The sequence below is a fragment of the Bos mutus genome, unplaced genomic scaffold, assembly GCF_027580195.1.
Source record: "Bos mutus isolate GX-2022 unplaced genomic scaffold, NWIPB_WYAK_1.1 CTG212, whole genome shotgun sequence".
Lineage (NCBI taxonomy): Eukaryota > Metazoa > Chordata > Mammalia > Artiodactyla > Bovidae > Bos > Bos mutus.
In genome coordinates, this window is record NW_027219576.1 from 104,605 (window position 1) to 118,611 (window position 14,007).

At 55.5% G+C, this 14,007-nt stretch overlaps 2 protein-coding genes across 2 annotated transcripts; one reads left to right on the forward strand and one right to left on the reverse strand.

The window, feature by feature from the left end:
- Nucleotides 1–6,640: 6,640 nt before the first annotated feature.
- Nucleotides 6,641–7,403, reverse strand: LOC102283304 (melanoma-associated antigen 10-like). Its single transcript, XM_014478013.2, is given in 2 exon segments — nucleotides 6,641–7,271; nucleotides 7,273–7,403. Coding segments are annotated over 2 exon segments (762 nt in total).
- Nucleotides 7,404–11,276: 3,873 nt separating this feature from the next.
- Nucleotides 11,277–12,071, forward strand: LOC102282175 (melanoma-associated antigen 10). Its single transcript, XM_005895059.2, has one exon. The coding sequence runs from the start codon at nucleotides 11,277–11,279 to the stop codon at nucleotides 12,069–12,071; it is 795 nt and encodes a 264-aa protein (XP_005895121.1).
- The last annotated feature ends 1,936 nt before the right edge of the window (nucleotides 12,072–14,007 follow it).

Sequence of the window (14,007 nt, forward strand, 5' to 3'; positions counted from 1 at the left end):
AGATGAGAATGGACCATGAGGACTGATCTGAAGCTTTCCTGGGGCGTGGGCTTCCAGCCTCATGTGGCTCATCCAGTGCCGTGTGTGAATAGCATGGACAGATAGAAAGAACACAGACTCAAAGTTCTTGTTCAATTCTTTATTTACTCCAGTGAAGTTTTGCTTTACTTTATTAGAGCCAGAAATAGATTTTTGATTACAAGAGAGTGCTTTTGAGTGTCCCTGGGGACCTGGCAGCTCAGGGACTGGGGTTGTCCTTGAACTGCTCACAGAGGGCACGCTTGTAATCTGAGGACTCCTGCTCCTCTTCCACCTCAGGAGCCTCGTTTGGGGGCACAACTGAAACGGCCGCCTTCACGATGGAATAATAGGTGCCGTACATAATCATCACCAAACCATAACCTGGGTACTCTGGGGGGCTCTCGGACAGTTCCCCAGTGGTGTCCCTTCCATCAGTAGCTGGGGGTACAGATGTGGCATTGCTGGACGTACCCTCTCCACTGGGGCTTCTCTGTTCTCTGGGAAGATGGTTTGCCCGGCCTGCATGGCTACACTGCCCATAAACCAGAGGCCACAGAACACAAAAGAGTGCTGGCCGTGGGTTCCGTGAGCAGTTGGGGCTCCCTTCTGGGCCTTCTTGTCAGCCTCTTGGGTGGACTCGTTGTGATGGAATCGAGGAGAGTGTCTGGTCGTCAACGCTCACTTCTTTCTCTTTGGAGTCGTTGTGCCAGCGGCAGGCTGAGCAGTTGTTATGGGGTTGCCTTTTGTCCAGATGTTCTGCAGGAAGAGAGGCTTGTCTCTCTGAAAGTTGGAGCTGTGATAGGTCTGAAAGGACATGGATTACTTTAGCCATTGTGGAGAAGAATAGCCATTCCTCGATGCCCTCCTCCCCACCACAGTCCTGGCCTTCCCTAAGGAGGGAGATAAGGTCTCTTCATTCCTGGCAGGTTATGAGCCCCTAGCGAGTGTGCTCCCTAGAGCTCCCCTGGGGTCGGTCTCGCTTGAGGAGTTACTGGCGGTCCCTGACATCAAGTGGCCTCTCAGGATCTGGAGTCACCCATGTGGATCCTGTCTAAGGGGATTTGTGGAACACGAAAGGCCCTGCTTTCTTCTCTTTCCTTAACCACCCTCTCATGAGAAAACAGTTCTCCTGGGAAATGAAAGCTGTCCCGCACTCGGCTCGTCTAGTCTAGTCTCCCTGGAAGGGCTTTCTTCTTTACCATCATCCTCTTTTTCCCCTCAGAGCTACCCAAAGGATGGATTTTACTGAACTCATACAGTTCCAGTTCACAGATGAAACTCTGGATGCTGTCTGTCTCAAAGATCCTGCCCACACCTCTGCCCTGGAGGACCTCTGTCTGGAAGAGATCTGCCTTGATGACCACTGTGTCTCCCTTGTTGTTCCAGTGCACAGAGGTGAAGGCCGCATCCTCCACGATTATCCAGAGCTTCCTGGGGAAGGACAGCCTGAGGACGGGGTTGTTCTCTTTCTTGTTGACTGTTTCTGGGTTTGGGCCCTGTGGAGGGGCGGGTTGTCTTGGGAGCCCAAATCTAGGCTCTCAGGGTGGTCACCCTGCTTTGCCAAAACCTCCTCTGAATACACATTTGCATCGGGGAAGAATGGGGGTGTGTGTCTCCTGTTGCGGGCTCCCCGTCAGTTGATGGGGCCAGCGGGACTGTGTGCCTCGTTGGAACTCCGACTAGCCATGGAGCCAGTCTAGCTCAGGGGTATTCTGTACCCAAGCAGTGAACGCTCAGGGCAGAAGGGCCTCAGACCAGGGTTGGGGGGCCCCATAAATACTCTCTGGAGATTCTTGAATCTGGCAGCCAATTAAGTGGTCAGCTCCCTTAATTGTTTCATGATGTCACCGAGGTGATGTGGAGAGGCAGCCCTGCACCCAGTGTAGGGGAGGGGGGATGTGGACAGGGATGGGGTTCCCAGCTTGTTTCTTGTCTGAAAGTACAGAAAAACATGTTTCAGGTTGCCTGCAAAAGCTCTCATCTGCTGCCAGGCACCTTGTTTCAGGGGGCCAGGCCCTGGATGGGTTGACAAACGTGCCCCTGGCTCCACCTCCCTCCCTACCAATGGGCAGGCCTGTGGCTGGCTTCTGCTAAAGGGCCAGGCCCTGGTGAGCCCTGGTTCAGCTTCCACCAAGAGAGACCCCAGGGGTCAGATGGGCTCCTGGCGACTGTCCCTCCCAGAAGACCGGGTCCGTAGTGGGCTGGATGGCCTAGCCTGAGTTGTTGGTCACACCCCACCCCCAACCCCCATCCCTGTCTCCTTGCCCCTCTTCTGGCTTTGGTCTCTTCCAACTGGTGCTGCCGGTAGGTAGGTCCTGCTCAGATGGCCCCAAAGTCAGAGTCCTGTTGTCCTGTCCCCAGCAACCCCCAGGTCGAGCCCTCCCCAGAATAGGGCTGTGCTTGAGCAACAGTGAGAGTGACCTCACGTTCCACTTGACTGTTCCCCAAGCACCTGAGACACAGACTCCTCATGACGCCGTGTAAGAGGGCACAGCCAGGTGCTCTGCTGAACTCGCAGCCTCCTGAGTTCTGCCCATCCCCAGACGTCATTCCCACTGAACACTACAGGTTGTTGCCTTCAGTTTCCATTTCTTCCTATAAAGACCGCTCTCATGGCTCACCTTGGGAACACCTGGGTGTGTGCTTTCCCTGCCCCCTTCCCAGAGTCCCAGACTCTGGGATTTAGACTCCCTGGAGGCTGACTCGAAATCCCTGTTTCCTTTCATAACTGGGGTGGTTTGGCTTCTGCTATCCCCAGTCCTGGCCTCCCACATCCAACTTGGGTGTCCCATGGGTACATGCCCTTTGAAGGACTTGATTGGGGGCTCAAGGTACAGCCTGTTCTGTTGAAAACAAGCATTTCACCGGTCCTCTCTGAGGCCCCCCTCTGATCTTCTCCACCCCTGCCCCTGCCCCCGCCCCCACCACCACTGTGGACCTGTTCTCCCTTACCCAGATGGCTGGTACATTGAATGATTTTGTTGGCTCACAGGTTAGGTGCTTTTCAAGGGGTCTCCTTTATACACACTCACTCCCAGGGGCAGTTCTTGAGTTGTTGAGCTAGATGTGACCAAAGGATGCCCCCGTCTACCTGTACTTGAAAATGGATGAGAGTCTGGGTGTGGAACTGGATGAAACCCAAGTGAGAGTCACCTGTCTTCACAGCACATGGACGATAGGGCAGTGGGTTTGGAGATGTGTGTTCTCTGACCTTTGTGGGCCACTCTTCTTCAAAATCACCATGTAGGGGACAGACCAGCACCTTGGAAAGGCCCACGTGTGAGGACCCTAGGGCACTGTCCCCCTAAGGACAGTGTCTCCCTAGTTCTGCCACTCAGCAGGGTCATTTGCCCTGTGTGAGGGCCACAGCCTGGTGTCTGAAAGGGGAGAGCTAAGAGGGTATGGAAGAGGCTCTCCCAGGGCATTTCGGCCTGAGGACTGGTGGCCAGAATGGAGCTTGCAGGCCTCGACTTGGGCTTGCTCCCTTGCCTTTGTGCTCCTAAACAGGTTGACAAGGCATTCCTTCAGGTCAGTTCATCTGACTGGAACATGACCCTGGAGGCTGTGATTGTCGGTGGAGACCTCTGGTCGTTCCTCTGAAGGGGACCAGAGACTGGTATCTGTGGGCAGCCTGGCTAGGTGGCCTTTCCTGCCCCCACCCACCCTGACTCGGGGCCCCTCCTAGACCCCTGGGTCCTGAGGGAGCTGCGTTTTCTGGTCCCCACCCTCCAGGCACCACCTGGGGCCTGGCAGTGGGTTCACATGGCACCGAGGAGTCTTTGTCAGCTGGTGCTCGGAACACATGTATTGTGCACACACAAGCTCTCATGACATCACAGGCCTGCCCTTCTCAGCCTAGCTCTCCTGCCCCTGCACTTGGCGTCCCCACCCCGGTGTCCGCAGTGCAGAGGCCCTCCAGCTGCTGCCCTCCCTCACTGAAGCTGGAGAGACCTGGAGCCTCGGGGGTCTGCCTGTGTTACCTTCCCTCCCATATCAGAGGAGGCTCCTATAGGAGCCTTATCCCAGTGGGTACTGGGACCATACAGTCAGGCCCTCCTCCCTCCTGCTCAGTGAGAAGCTGGTCAGCCTGGCAGGTTCAGTTGGGCAGGAGGCCCCATGGCAGCAGCAAGGACAGGGCACTGCCCTCACTTGGGAGGTACTGGGACTGGACAGAGACACCGGCCCCTGGCAGAGTCAGTTCTCAGCAAAGCACAGAGCAGCCCACAGTGCTTCTGATTCGCCTTGTCCCCTTCCTTCTGCCAGCCTGCTTTTTGTCACCCCAGAGACATCGTGTAGCACTAAGAGGAAGACGTGAGATGTCGGAAGGATGGGCCACAGCCTGGGCTGGGCGGGGAGGGCCGGGGCTCCAGAGGAATTGAGACCAGGGCTCTAAGCCCACGCTGGCCTTCACTAGCAGGTGGTTTTGGGAAGATGCCCAAGCCCCATGGCCTCAGTTCTTCGTCTGGGAGGCGAGCGGGTATGAGGAGCCCTGTGTGTTGGGTTGCAGGATGGGCCCGAGGGACAGTACAGAGCTCATAGGGCCTGGCGGCTGTTGGCACTGTGATGACAGGACAGGAATCTCGCACACTGCTGCCCCCAGACACTCCTCCACTCTCCACTGTGGGATGGGGTTGGCTGCTTTGTGGTCCAGGCATGTCAGAGAATAGGACCCTCAATAGGATGTGGAATAGCTAATCAGCCAAACAGGATGTTTCATAAATAAAACTAAGAAACTTTTCTACTTAGACCATAGTGGACCATAGTGTTTGTCACTCAGTCATGTCTGACTCTTTGCAATTCTGTGGACTGTAGCCTGCCAGTCTCCCCTGTCCATGGAATTCCTCAGGCAAGAATACTGGAGTGGGTTGCCATGCCCTTCTCTAGGCAATCTTCCTGACCCAGGAATCGAACCTGGGTCTCCCACAATGCAAACAGATTCTTCATCATTTTAGCTACCTGTTAAGCCCCATTTCCAGTTAGAGGACCTGTTAAATTTGGGTGTGGAGGAGTGTACCACCAGGACTCAAGCTGCTATAGGAAATAGAAGCAAGAACCAGTCTTTGCCTCTGCCTCAGCTGGTCTTCCAACCAAACCATTACTTTCCTTCATTGCAGCCCCAACAAAGGTCAATTCATTGATTATGATGGGCAAGTACAATCAAGATAATTTAAAGCTAATTAACACCTTATGATCTGAATCCCCTGGACCAGGAAAAAGAGGGTAGTTTCATGGATTTCTTGGGCACCACTTCAAGGGAGTGCGACCAAGTTCTGCAGAATTCCTAGCAGATATGGGGTATGACGGAAAAGGCAATGGCACCCCACTCCAGTACTCTTGCCTGGAAAATCCCATGGATGGTGGAGCCTGGTAGGCTGCAGTCCATGGGGTCGCTAAGAGTCGGATACGACTGAGCGACTTCACTTTCACTTTTCACTTTCACCCATTGGAGAAGGAAATGGCAACCCACTCCAGTGTTCTTGCCTGGAGAATCCCAGGGACAGGGGAGCCTGGTGGGCTGCCGTCTATGGGGTCGCACAGAGTCGGACACGACTGAGGCGACTTAGCAGCAGTAGTAGCAGCATGGGGTATGAAAACACCTCATTTGCCCCTGTGATCAACAGCAATGCGACAAGAGCCAGGGCCCCTTCCTTCCTGCCCAAGAAAGAGATCTCTCTGGACTTTATCCAAGATGCAAAAGGACACCTCACAGCAATGATCCATTTCAGAATTTCCCGTCACCCCCCAGACACACTGTCTGCAAGTCTGAGGGCTGCCACCACCCAGCCTCATCACAATCACCTCCCACAGAAGGAACCCAGCTTTCCCAAGCTCCAAACCACCCTGGCTCAGGCACCAACACCCCAACACTCCTCCTGTAACCCCACCACCCCGCCCTGGGTTGCATTGTTCATTGCGACTAGGGGATGTCTTTCCACCTTCCTCATGTGACTGCAGCTCCTAGATCGTCACTCTAGGTGTGGGGGTGTCCTGCTTCTCCTAGTGTCCCCACTGCTAACACAGCATTTCACAGAGCAGAGGCTCCATAAAGGTCTTTGGAATACATGAGCCAGTGAGCAGGGGGCTCAATTAATTATCTGCTACTTCCTAAAATAACCCAGGCAAATCCAAATAAAGAGAGATAATTTAGTTTTAGAAAATGACACACAAGAAGGACAGAACCATGAATTCACTACAATTACTTTTATCATCTAATTCTTCCTGCATCAATATTACTGCTAAGTAGGCTCACTTTTCCACAACAGTTCCAATTCCAATTCCATTGCATCCTGTTCAGGACCACAAAACACAATGGAAGAGTCTCCAGTCTCTTTTACAAAACAGTGAAGCTCTTGTTCCTGAACTGGGTAAGCACAAACACACTGTGATCAACATCATTCACTAAGTTAAGACACTGAAGTCTATTTAGCCTTCTACGACAATAATCAAAGTTTGAAAGTTCTCTAAAGAAAACAGATGAATCCCCATGTCATCATAGAGAACAGGAACCCAAAGATGCTATACACCAGTTTCCCCAACTGGCCTGGGCCAGCACTTCTGAGAAGGCTGATCTCTCCCTCTTCAATCACAGAGGGAAGGATCACCTGGATGCTGCTCTGGCTCAGGCCGCCTCGTCCTCCTCCCTTGCAGCCTCTGTAGACAGGGGTGGGAAGGCCCTCAAAGCCCTTTGTTTGACCCTGAGCAGAAATGCCATGACTTCCCACTTGCTGGTCTCTGCATAGGCCTGGGGAACCCACAGGAACTCAGAGCGGGCAGGGTGGCTGTCAGGCACCTGCCGGTATGCCAGGTACCCCTCCTGCACCCACGTGTGGGTAAGCAGCTCCCTGGGCTCCCCAAAGTTGCAGTGCTCACTCTTGACACACACACCCATCCTGCTGAGTGCTCCCCAGACCTTCTCCTCAGGGGCGTGGTCTGCATTCCACATGATGAGGCTGAGGACCAGCACCAGGAGGCTGGCCCTGGGCAGGCCCTGCCCACTGTTCAGCATCACATCATAGGTGAGGCCCATGGTGGGGACCATGATGTAGATGTGCTCCCTGGGTTCCACCTTCTTCACCTCCACACCACAGACCAGCTGCAGGCACTGTGAGGCTTGGCTGAAGACTGCCGGAAAGTGCTCCTGGTTATCCCTAAGGGCCTTCTTTAGCATTTTCACCTGGGAGGTCAGCTCCTTGGCTGGATACTTGAGCAGCAGGAACTTAATCAGGTTGGCCACCATCTCATTCAGAGCTACCGGGGGCAAGGGCAGAGACTGGTGGGGGGGCAGATGCAGTCTCCCCTGCCTCAGGCCCCAAGAGCTGAGCCTCCACTGGGCCCTGGGCCTGGGTCCTAAGTTCTTCCTCGGGCTTGCTCAGCTCACTCATCTCGACCATGAGGGCGATGCCTGGGATCAAACCACAGCCTGAGGCAGGAGTGAGGCGGGGGTGGGGGGGGGGGGAGATGGGCACATATGGGGACCACAGGCCTGGATGGTGGAGACAGGGGCTGTGAACAGCCTCAGCTGAAAACCACAGCCTGGACGGCCACAGGCCACTTACACATCTCCTCTTGAAAGGTGCTCTCAGACTTCACAGGGGCAAGCCTCCAGGGCATCCAGTCCCCTGGCTACCTGAAGAAGGAAGTGAGGTGTCTCCCCAGGGTGCAGTCAGCACAGTCCAAGATTTCCACAACTGACAAGGTAGTGGGATTAGGCCCTTGTGGGGTCCCCTCTGTTCTGGGATGGGGAGCCCCTGGTGCACACTCAGGGCACCCTCCTCATCTTGACTCCTGGTACTGCCTGGACCACCTCTGCTCTCTGACTTCAGGACATGGCCCTCAGACCTCTGCTTTTGCCTCCTGGTTCCTGGAGCTCCTGTGAGAGAAAGGGAGGAGGCAGCTGGGGGTATCCTGTGGCACAGCCCTGAGCCTTCTCTGACGGTACGAGCAGTGGACTCTGTGAGGTCCCCTCAGTTTTGTGTGGTGGGAGGTCCCCTCAGGGCTCTCTTGCAGTGCTCACCTTTCCCCTGGTACAATCTGGTCCCTACCCTCTGGGGACCTGCAAGGAAACTCAGAACAAGACCCTAGCCTGAACAAAAAGTGCTGAGGGGCCCCACATGAGGCTGCACCTGCCCAAGGAATCCCGTGGGTCCTAGGCTGGGGAGATGCTCGGTCCTCAACTCCTCCTCACGTCCTGCCTGGCCTCCCAGCACTGACCACAGGGGCGGGGGTCTGCTTAGTCCTCCATCAGGGTTGGTATGTCCAGCCTCTGCTAACCTGAAGCCATCTGCACTCCACCCGAAAAACCTCATCTCACGAGGTCCCTAGGCCAGATGTCAAGAAACTGCTCACCCTGCTCACCCTGCTCTGGGCCCTCCAAGACCCTCCTGCAAGGGCCAAGATCCCTCCCTGTTGGGGTCTAACTGCCTCTGTTCCTCCTCGCATGGAGCCTGTACTCCAGGCAAGACCTGCAAGTGTCCTGTCTGCAATCTGGAGGCTCTGCTGCTTTCACCTGTCTCTCTGACAGGGATGTCAGGCAATGCGGCATGAGGTCGTCCTGCCTGGGGACTACCAGGGTTCCCTCTGGTCTGAGATCTGACTACCCTCAGTCCTCACTCAGGGTGTTCACCTTGACTTCTGGTGGACCTAGGCTCTGTCATCTCCCCACCAGGAAAGGTGGGAAGAGGTCCCTGCTCCTCACACCAGGTCCCCACTCTCACAGACCCGGATCTCAGGAAGACAGGACAGACCTAGTGTGCTCTTCTCACCCCTAGGGCTCCCAGGGCCGATAACAGGGGCTGAGATCTGTGGGGTTCCATCAGTCTTACCTTGGGGTCCCTAGAGTCTTCACTTGGGGTCCCTTCAGTCATCCCTCAGGGACCTCAACTTGTCTCTGTGTAGGACTTTGGATTCTCTCCTCTCCCCACTCATGCCCCATCCCTTATGTCAGGACCCCAGTTTCTCTGAGACCTGGATGTCAGGAAGTCAGCCCCCTATACCAGGTCCGCAGTCTCTCTGACACCCGGATGTCAGGAAACGCAGCATGGTTCGTCTGCCCTATGTCCTCCCAGGGCCCACTCTGCTCTGCGGTCCAGCAGCCCCTGAGTCCTCCCTCAGTGTCCTCACCTTGACCCTCAAAATAACTAAGATCTTCCCGCCTGCCCATCTGAGGCCCTGCCCCTTCTAACAGTTGCCTAATGTCTCTGAGACGCAGATGCGCAAGTCAGAACAGGCTGCCAAGTGCTCATCCCACCACCAAGGTGGCCCAGGGTTGACAGCAGGGGCAGGGATCAGTGGGGTTGCCTTTCATCATCCCTCAGGGACCACATCTTGAGCCCTGACAGATCTGGGGATGCCCTTTGTGTTGACCAGAGGCGGGACCCTCACATCAAGGCTCAGGGAGCACAGAGGGTGGATGAGCACATGTTGCATTTCCTGACATCCAGGTCTCAGAGAAACTGGGGACCTGGGAAAGGGGGCGTGGCCTCAGGTGAGCAGAGGGAAGAAGCCCGGCTCCTCCAGAGTTTCAAGTTGAGGACCCTGAGGGAGGACTGAGCGGGCTCTGGACCCCAATCGGAGGAGACCTCAGAGAAGCTTGTAGCTGCTGCCGGTCCTTGGCGGCCCTGGGGTAGGATGAGTCCAATGTGCGGGGTTTCACTTCCTCATATCCGGATCTCAGACTGGAGACCTGGTTAGGCGGCCTGACTTCCTGACGTCCGGATCTCAGACTGGGGACCTTGCATATGGGGCGGGGCCTTAGGTGGTCCAATTCCCAGGTCTGGTGGGGTGTCAGGTTGAGGACCCTGAGGAGGAACTAGAGGACCCTGAACTCCAATCAGAGGACACCTCAGAGAAGCTCATCTCTGCCGTCAGTCCAGGGCAACTGTGGGGGTAGGATGAGCACAGCAGGCATGGTCTGACTTCCTGACATCCGGGTCTTGGAGAGACTGGGGCCCTGGTATAAGGGGCGGGGCTTCAGCTGGGGAGAGGCGAGAATCCCAGGTCCCGGCCGGAGGCAGGTGAGGTGCCTGAAGGAGGACTGAGGGGACCCTGCATGAGGACCGATGGAACCCCACAGATCCCCGCCCCTGTAGTCGGCCCTGGGAGCACATTCTGTCTGTCTGCCTTTCTCACATGCTCGTCTCAGAGAGACTGGGGATCTATTGAAAGCGGAGGGGTCTCAAAATGGCGGACGGGACAGTCTCCGGTCCTGCCTGAGGGCCAGGCTGCATGCAAGGATGGACTGAGGCGGAAAGACCCCAACAGGGAGGCAGGGATCCTAGCCCTTGTGGGGACTCTTGGAGGCCCTAGAGTGGGGTGAGCAGTTTCTTGACTTCTGGCTTAGGGACCTCGGGAGGTGAGGTTTTTTCTGGGCGGAGGGCAGAGGCTTCAGGTCGGCAGAGGCTGAACTCCCCAAACCCGAGGGAGGACTAAGCAGACCCCCCCACTGTGGTCAGTGCTGGGAGGCCAGGCAGGACGTGAGGAGGAGCTGATGACCGAGCATCTCCCCAGCCTAGGACCCACAGGAAGCCCTGGGCAGGTTCGGCAGCGTGTGGAGCCCCTCAGCGCTTTCTGTGGAGGCTGGGATCTTGTTCTGAATTTCCATGCAGGTCCCCAGAGGGGAGGGACCAGGTCGTGCCAGGGGCAAGGTGAGCACTACAAGGGAGCCCTGAGGGGACCTCCCGCCACACAACTGGGGGGACCTCACAGAGTCCACCCCTCGTACTGTCACAGAAGGCTCAGGGCAGTGCCACAGGATACCCCCGAGCTGCCCCCTCCCTTTTTCTCACAGGAGCTGCAGGAACCAGGAGGCGAAGGCAGAGGGCTGCGGCTGGTGTCCTGAGGTCAGAGGGCAGAGGAGGTCCAGGCAGTACCAGGGGTCAAGGTGAGGAGGGTACCCTGAGTGTGCACCAGGGGCTCCCCACCCCAGAACAGAAGGGACCGCACAAGGGCCTAATCCCCCACCTTGTCAGCCTTGGAAATCTTGGACTGTGCTGACTGCACCCTGCGGAGCCACCTCACTTCCTCCTTCCGGTAGCCAGGGGACTGGCTGCCCTGGAGGCTTGCCCCTGTGAGGTCTGAGAGCACCCACCCCTCAAGAGGAGACCTGTAGGTTGCCTGTGTCAGTCCGCCCAGGGTGTGGTGCTCAGCTGAGGCCATTCACAGCCCCTCTCTCCCCCAGCCTGGCCTGTGGTCCCCATCTGTCACCCTGGCTGACTCCTGTCTGTGGTTTGATCCCAGGCATCGCGCTCGTGGTCGAGATGAGTGAACTGAGCAAGCCCGAGGAAGATTTTCAGGACCCTGGCGAGGCCCAGGGCCCGGTGAATGTGCAGCTCTTGGGGGCTGAGGCAGGGGTGGCTGCATCCGCCTCGGCCTCCTCCCCCACAGTGTCCTCCTTAGGCACTGGGGAGTCCTTGCCCCAGGAAGCGCTGAATGAGATGATAGCTAGCCTAATGAAGTTCCTGCTCCTCAAGTATCGAGCCAAGGAGCTGACCTCCCAGGCGGAAATGCTGAATAAGGTCCTCAGGGATAACCAGGAATACTTCCCGGTGGTCTTCAACCAAGCCTCGCAGTGCCTGCAGCTGGTCTTTGGCGTGGAAGTGAAGGAGGTGGACCCCAGGGAGCACATCTACATCATGGTCCCCATCCTGGGCCTCACCTGCAACGCAATGCTGAACAGTGGGCAGAGCATCCCCAAGGCTGGCCTCCTGGTGCTGGTCCTCAACCTGATCATGCGGAATGGAGACCGTGCCCCTGAGGAGAAGGTCTGGGGAGCACTCAGCAGATTGGGTGTGTGTGTCGGGAGTGTGCACTGCATCTTTGGGGAGCCCAGGGCGCTTCTGACCCACGTGTGGGTGCAGGAGGGGTACCTGGAGTACCGGCAGGTGCCTTACAGCCACCCTGCTCGCTATGAGTTCCTGTGGGGTCCCCGGGCTTATGCGGAGACCAGCAAGTGGGAAGTCATGGCATTTCTGCTCAGGGTCAAACAAAGGGCTTTGAGGACCTTCCCACTGCAGTCTGCAGAGGCTGCAAGGGAGGAGGATGAGGTGGCCTGAGCCAGAGCAGCATCCAGGTGATCCTTGGCTCTGAGATTGAAGAGGGAGCGGTCAGCCTTCTCAGAAGTGAGGGCCTGGGGCAGTTTGGGGAACCAGTGTATCAGCTTCTTTGCATTCCTGTTCTGTACGATGATGTGGAGATTCACCAGTTCTCCTTAGAAAATTTTCAAACTTTGATTGTTTTCATAGAAGGCTAAATAAACTTCAGTGTCTTAGCTTCGTGAATGATGCTGATCACAGTGCGTTTGTGCTTACCCAGTTCATGAGCAAGAGTTTTGCTGTTTCGTAAAAGAGATCGGAAACTCTTCCATTGTATTTTGTGGTCCTGAACAGGATGCAATGGAATTGGAATTAGAACTGTTGTGGAAAAGTGAGCTTGCTTAGCAGTAATATTGATGATGGAAGAGATGATAAAAGTAATTGTAGTGAATTCATGGTTCTGTCCTTCTTGTGTGTCATTTTCAAAAACTAAATAATCTCTTGTTCATTTGGATTTGCCTGGGTTATTTAAGGAATTAGCAGATAATGAATTGAGCCCCCCGCTCACTGCCTTGTGTATTCCGAAGACCTTTATGGAGCCACTGCTCCATGAAAGGCTGGGTTAGCAGTGGGGACACTAGGAGAAGCCGGACACCCCCCACACCATGAGCGATGATCTAGGAGCCGTAGTCACACGAAGAAGGTGGAGAGAAGTCCCCTAGTCACACTAAACCAGGCAACACAGGGCGGGGCGGTCAGGCTCCTAGAGGAATGCTGGAATGTCAGTGTCTGAGCCAGGGCGTTCTGGGGGCTTTGGGAAGCTGGGTTCCTTCTGTGGGAGGTGATCGTGATGAGGCTGCGTGGTGGCATCCCTCAGACTTGCAGGCAGTGTGTCTTGGGGGTGACGGGAAAGTCTGAAACAGATCGTTGCTGTGAGGTATCCTTTTGCATCTTGGATAAAACACAGAGAGATCTCTTTCTCGGGCAGGAAAGAAGGGGTCCTGACTGTTGTTGCATTGGTGTTGACCACAGGGGAAAAGGATGTGTTTTCTACCACTGCCCCACCATCTGCTTGGAATCCTGGAGAAGAGCAAATGTTGCTTTGAAGTATGGCCCAGCAGTCCCTGGGCTGGCCCTCTACTCTCTGTCCTGGGAAAGCGGATTACCAAGTATATTGAAATGACCATTTATTTGGTCATCTGGACTTTATTTTGGCCACTTGTGCACATGCTCTAGATTTCAGAGGGATGAAATGAGTGAAGAGAAGCTGCCAAGTGGAGAAATCCTGCTGGGTGACTGGATCCTGGGAACTTTGATTCCCAGCTGGGAAAGACACTGCTCCGCACCCCTCAAACACACGCATACACCCAGGTTGAATAATATAACCCCTAAGAGGAAAACACACAGAGCAGCGATTTTGACGGTTTTTTAATTTATCTTAGACTCAGAGTCTGAGATCCAAATGACAAAAGAGATACGTACTAGCCAGAAAAGATGCAACATCCACCAGCGTCCGTGGCTTCAGGCAGGTTCAGAAGTGTGGAGGCAGCAGAGACTCAACAGGTTAAGGCTGTGCCTGGCATCAAATGACAGGAGCGAGTTCCGGGCCTAAGGAGGTGGTGAGGTTACTGCAGTGCGGTGTGCGGGTGGGTGCAGGGGGCTGAAGGGGCCGCTCTCCCTGCTGAGTGCCAGAGAACAACGGGAACAGATGTGATTCTGGCCGCGTACGTGGCATCTGCCACATAGTCAGTGGACACTTGGAAATGGTTGAGAATTTCAAGACCCGTGTGACCCGCTCAGACTCTCTTCCCCAAAACAAAGGAGATTGTGTCATTATAAGTTCTAACCGCTGCTCTTTGTTGAGCATCTGCTAGGCAGTGTGGAATTGGAGAGCTGTCAGGCGTTCAGTTGGGGAAGGCAATGGCACCCCACTCCAGTACTCTTGCCTGGAAAATCC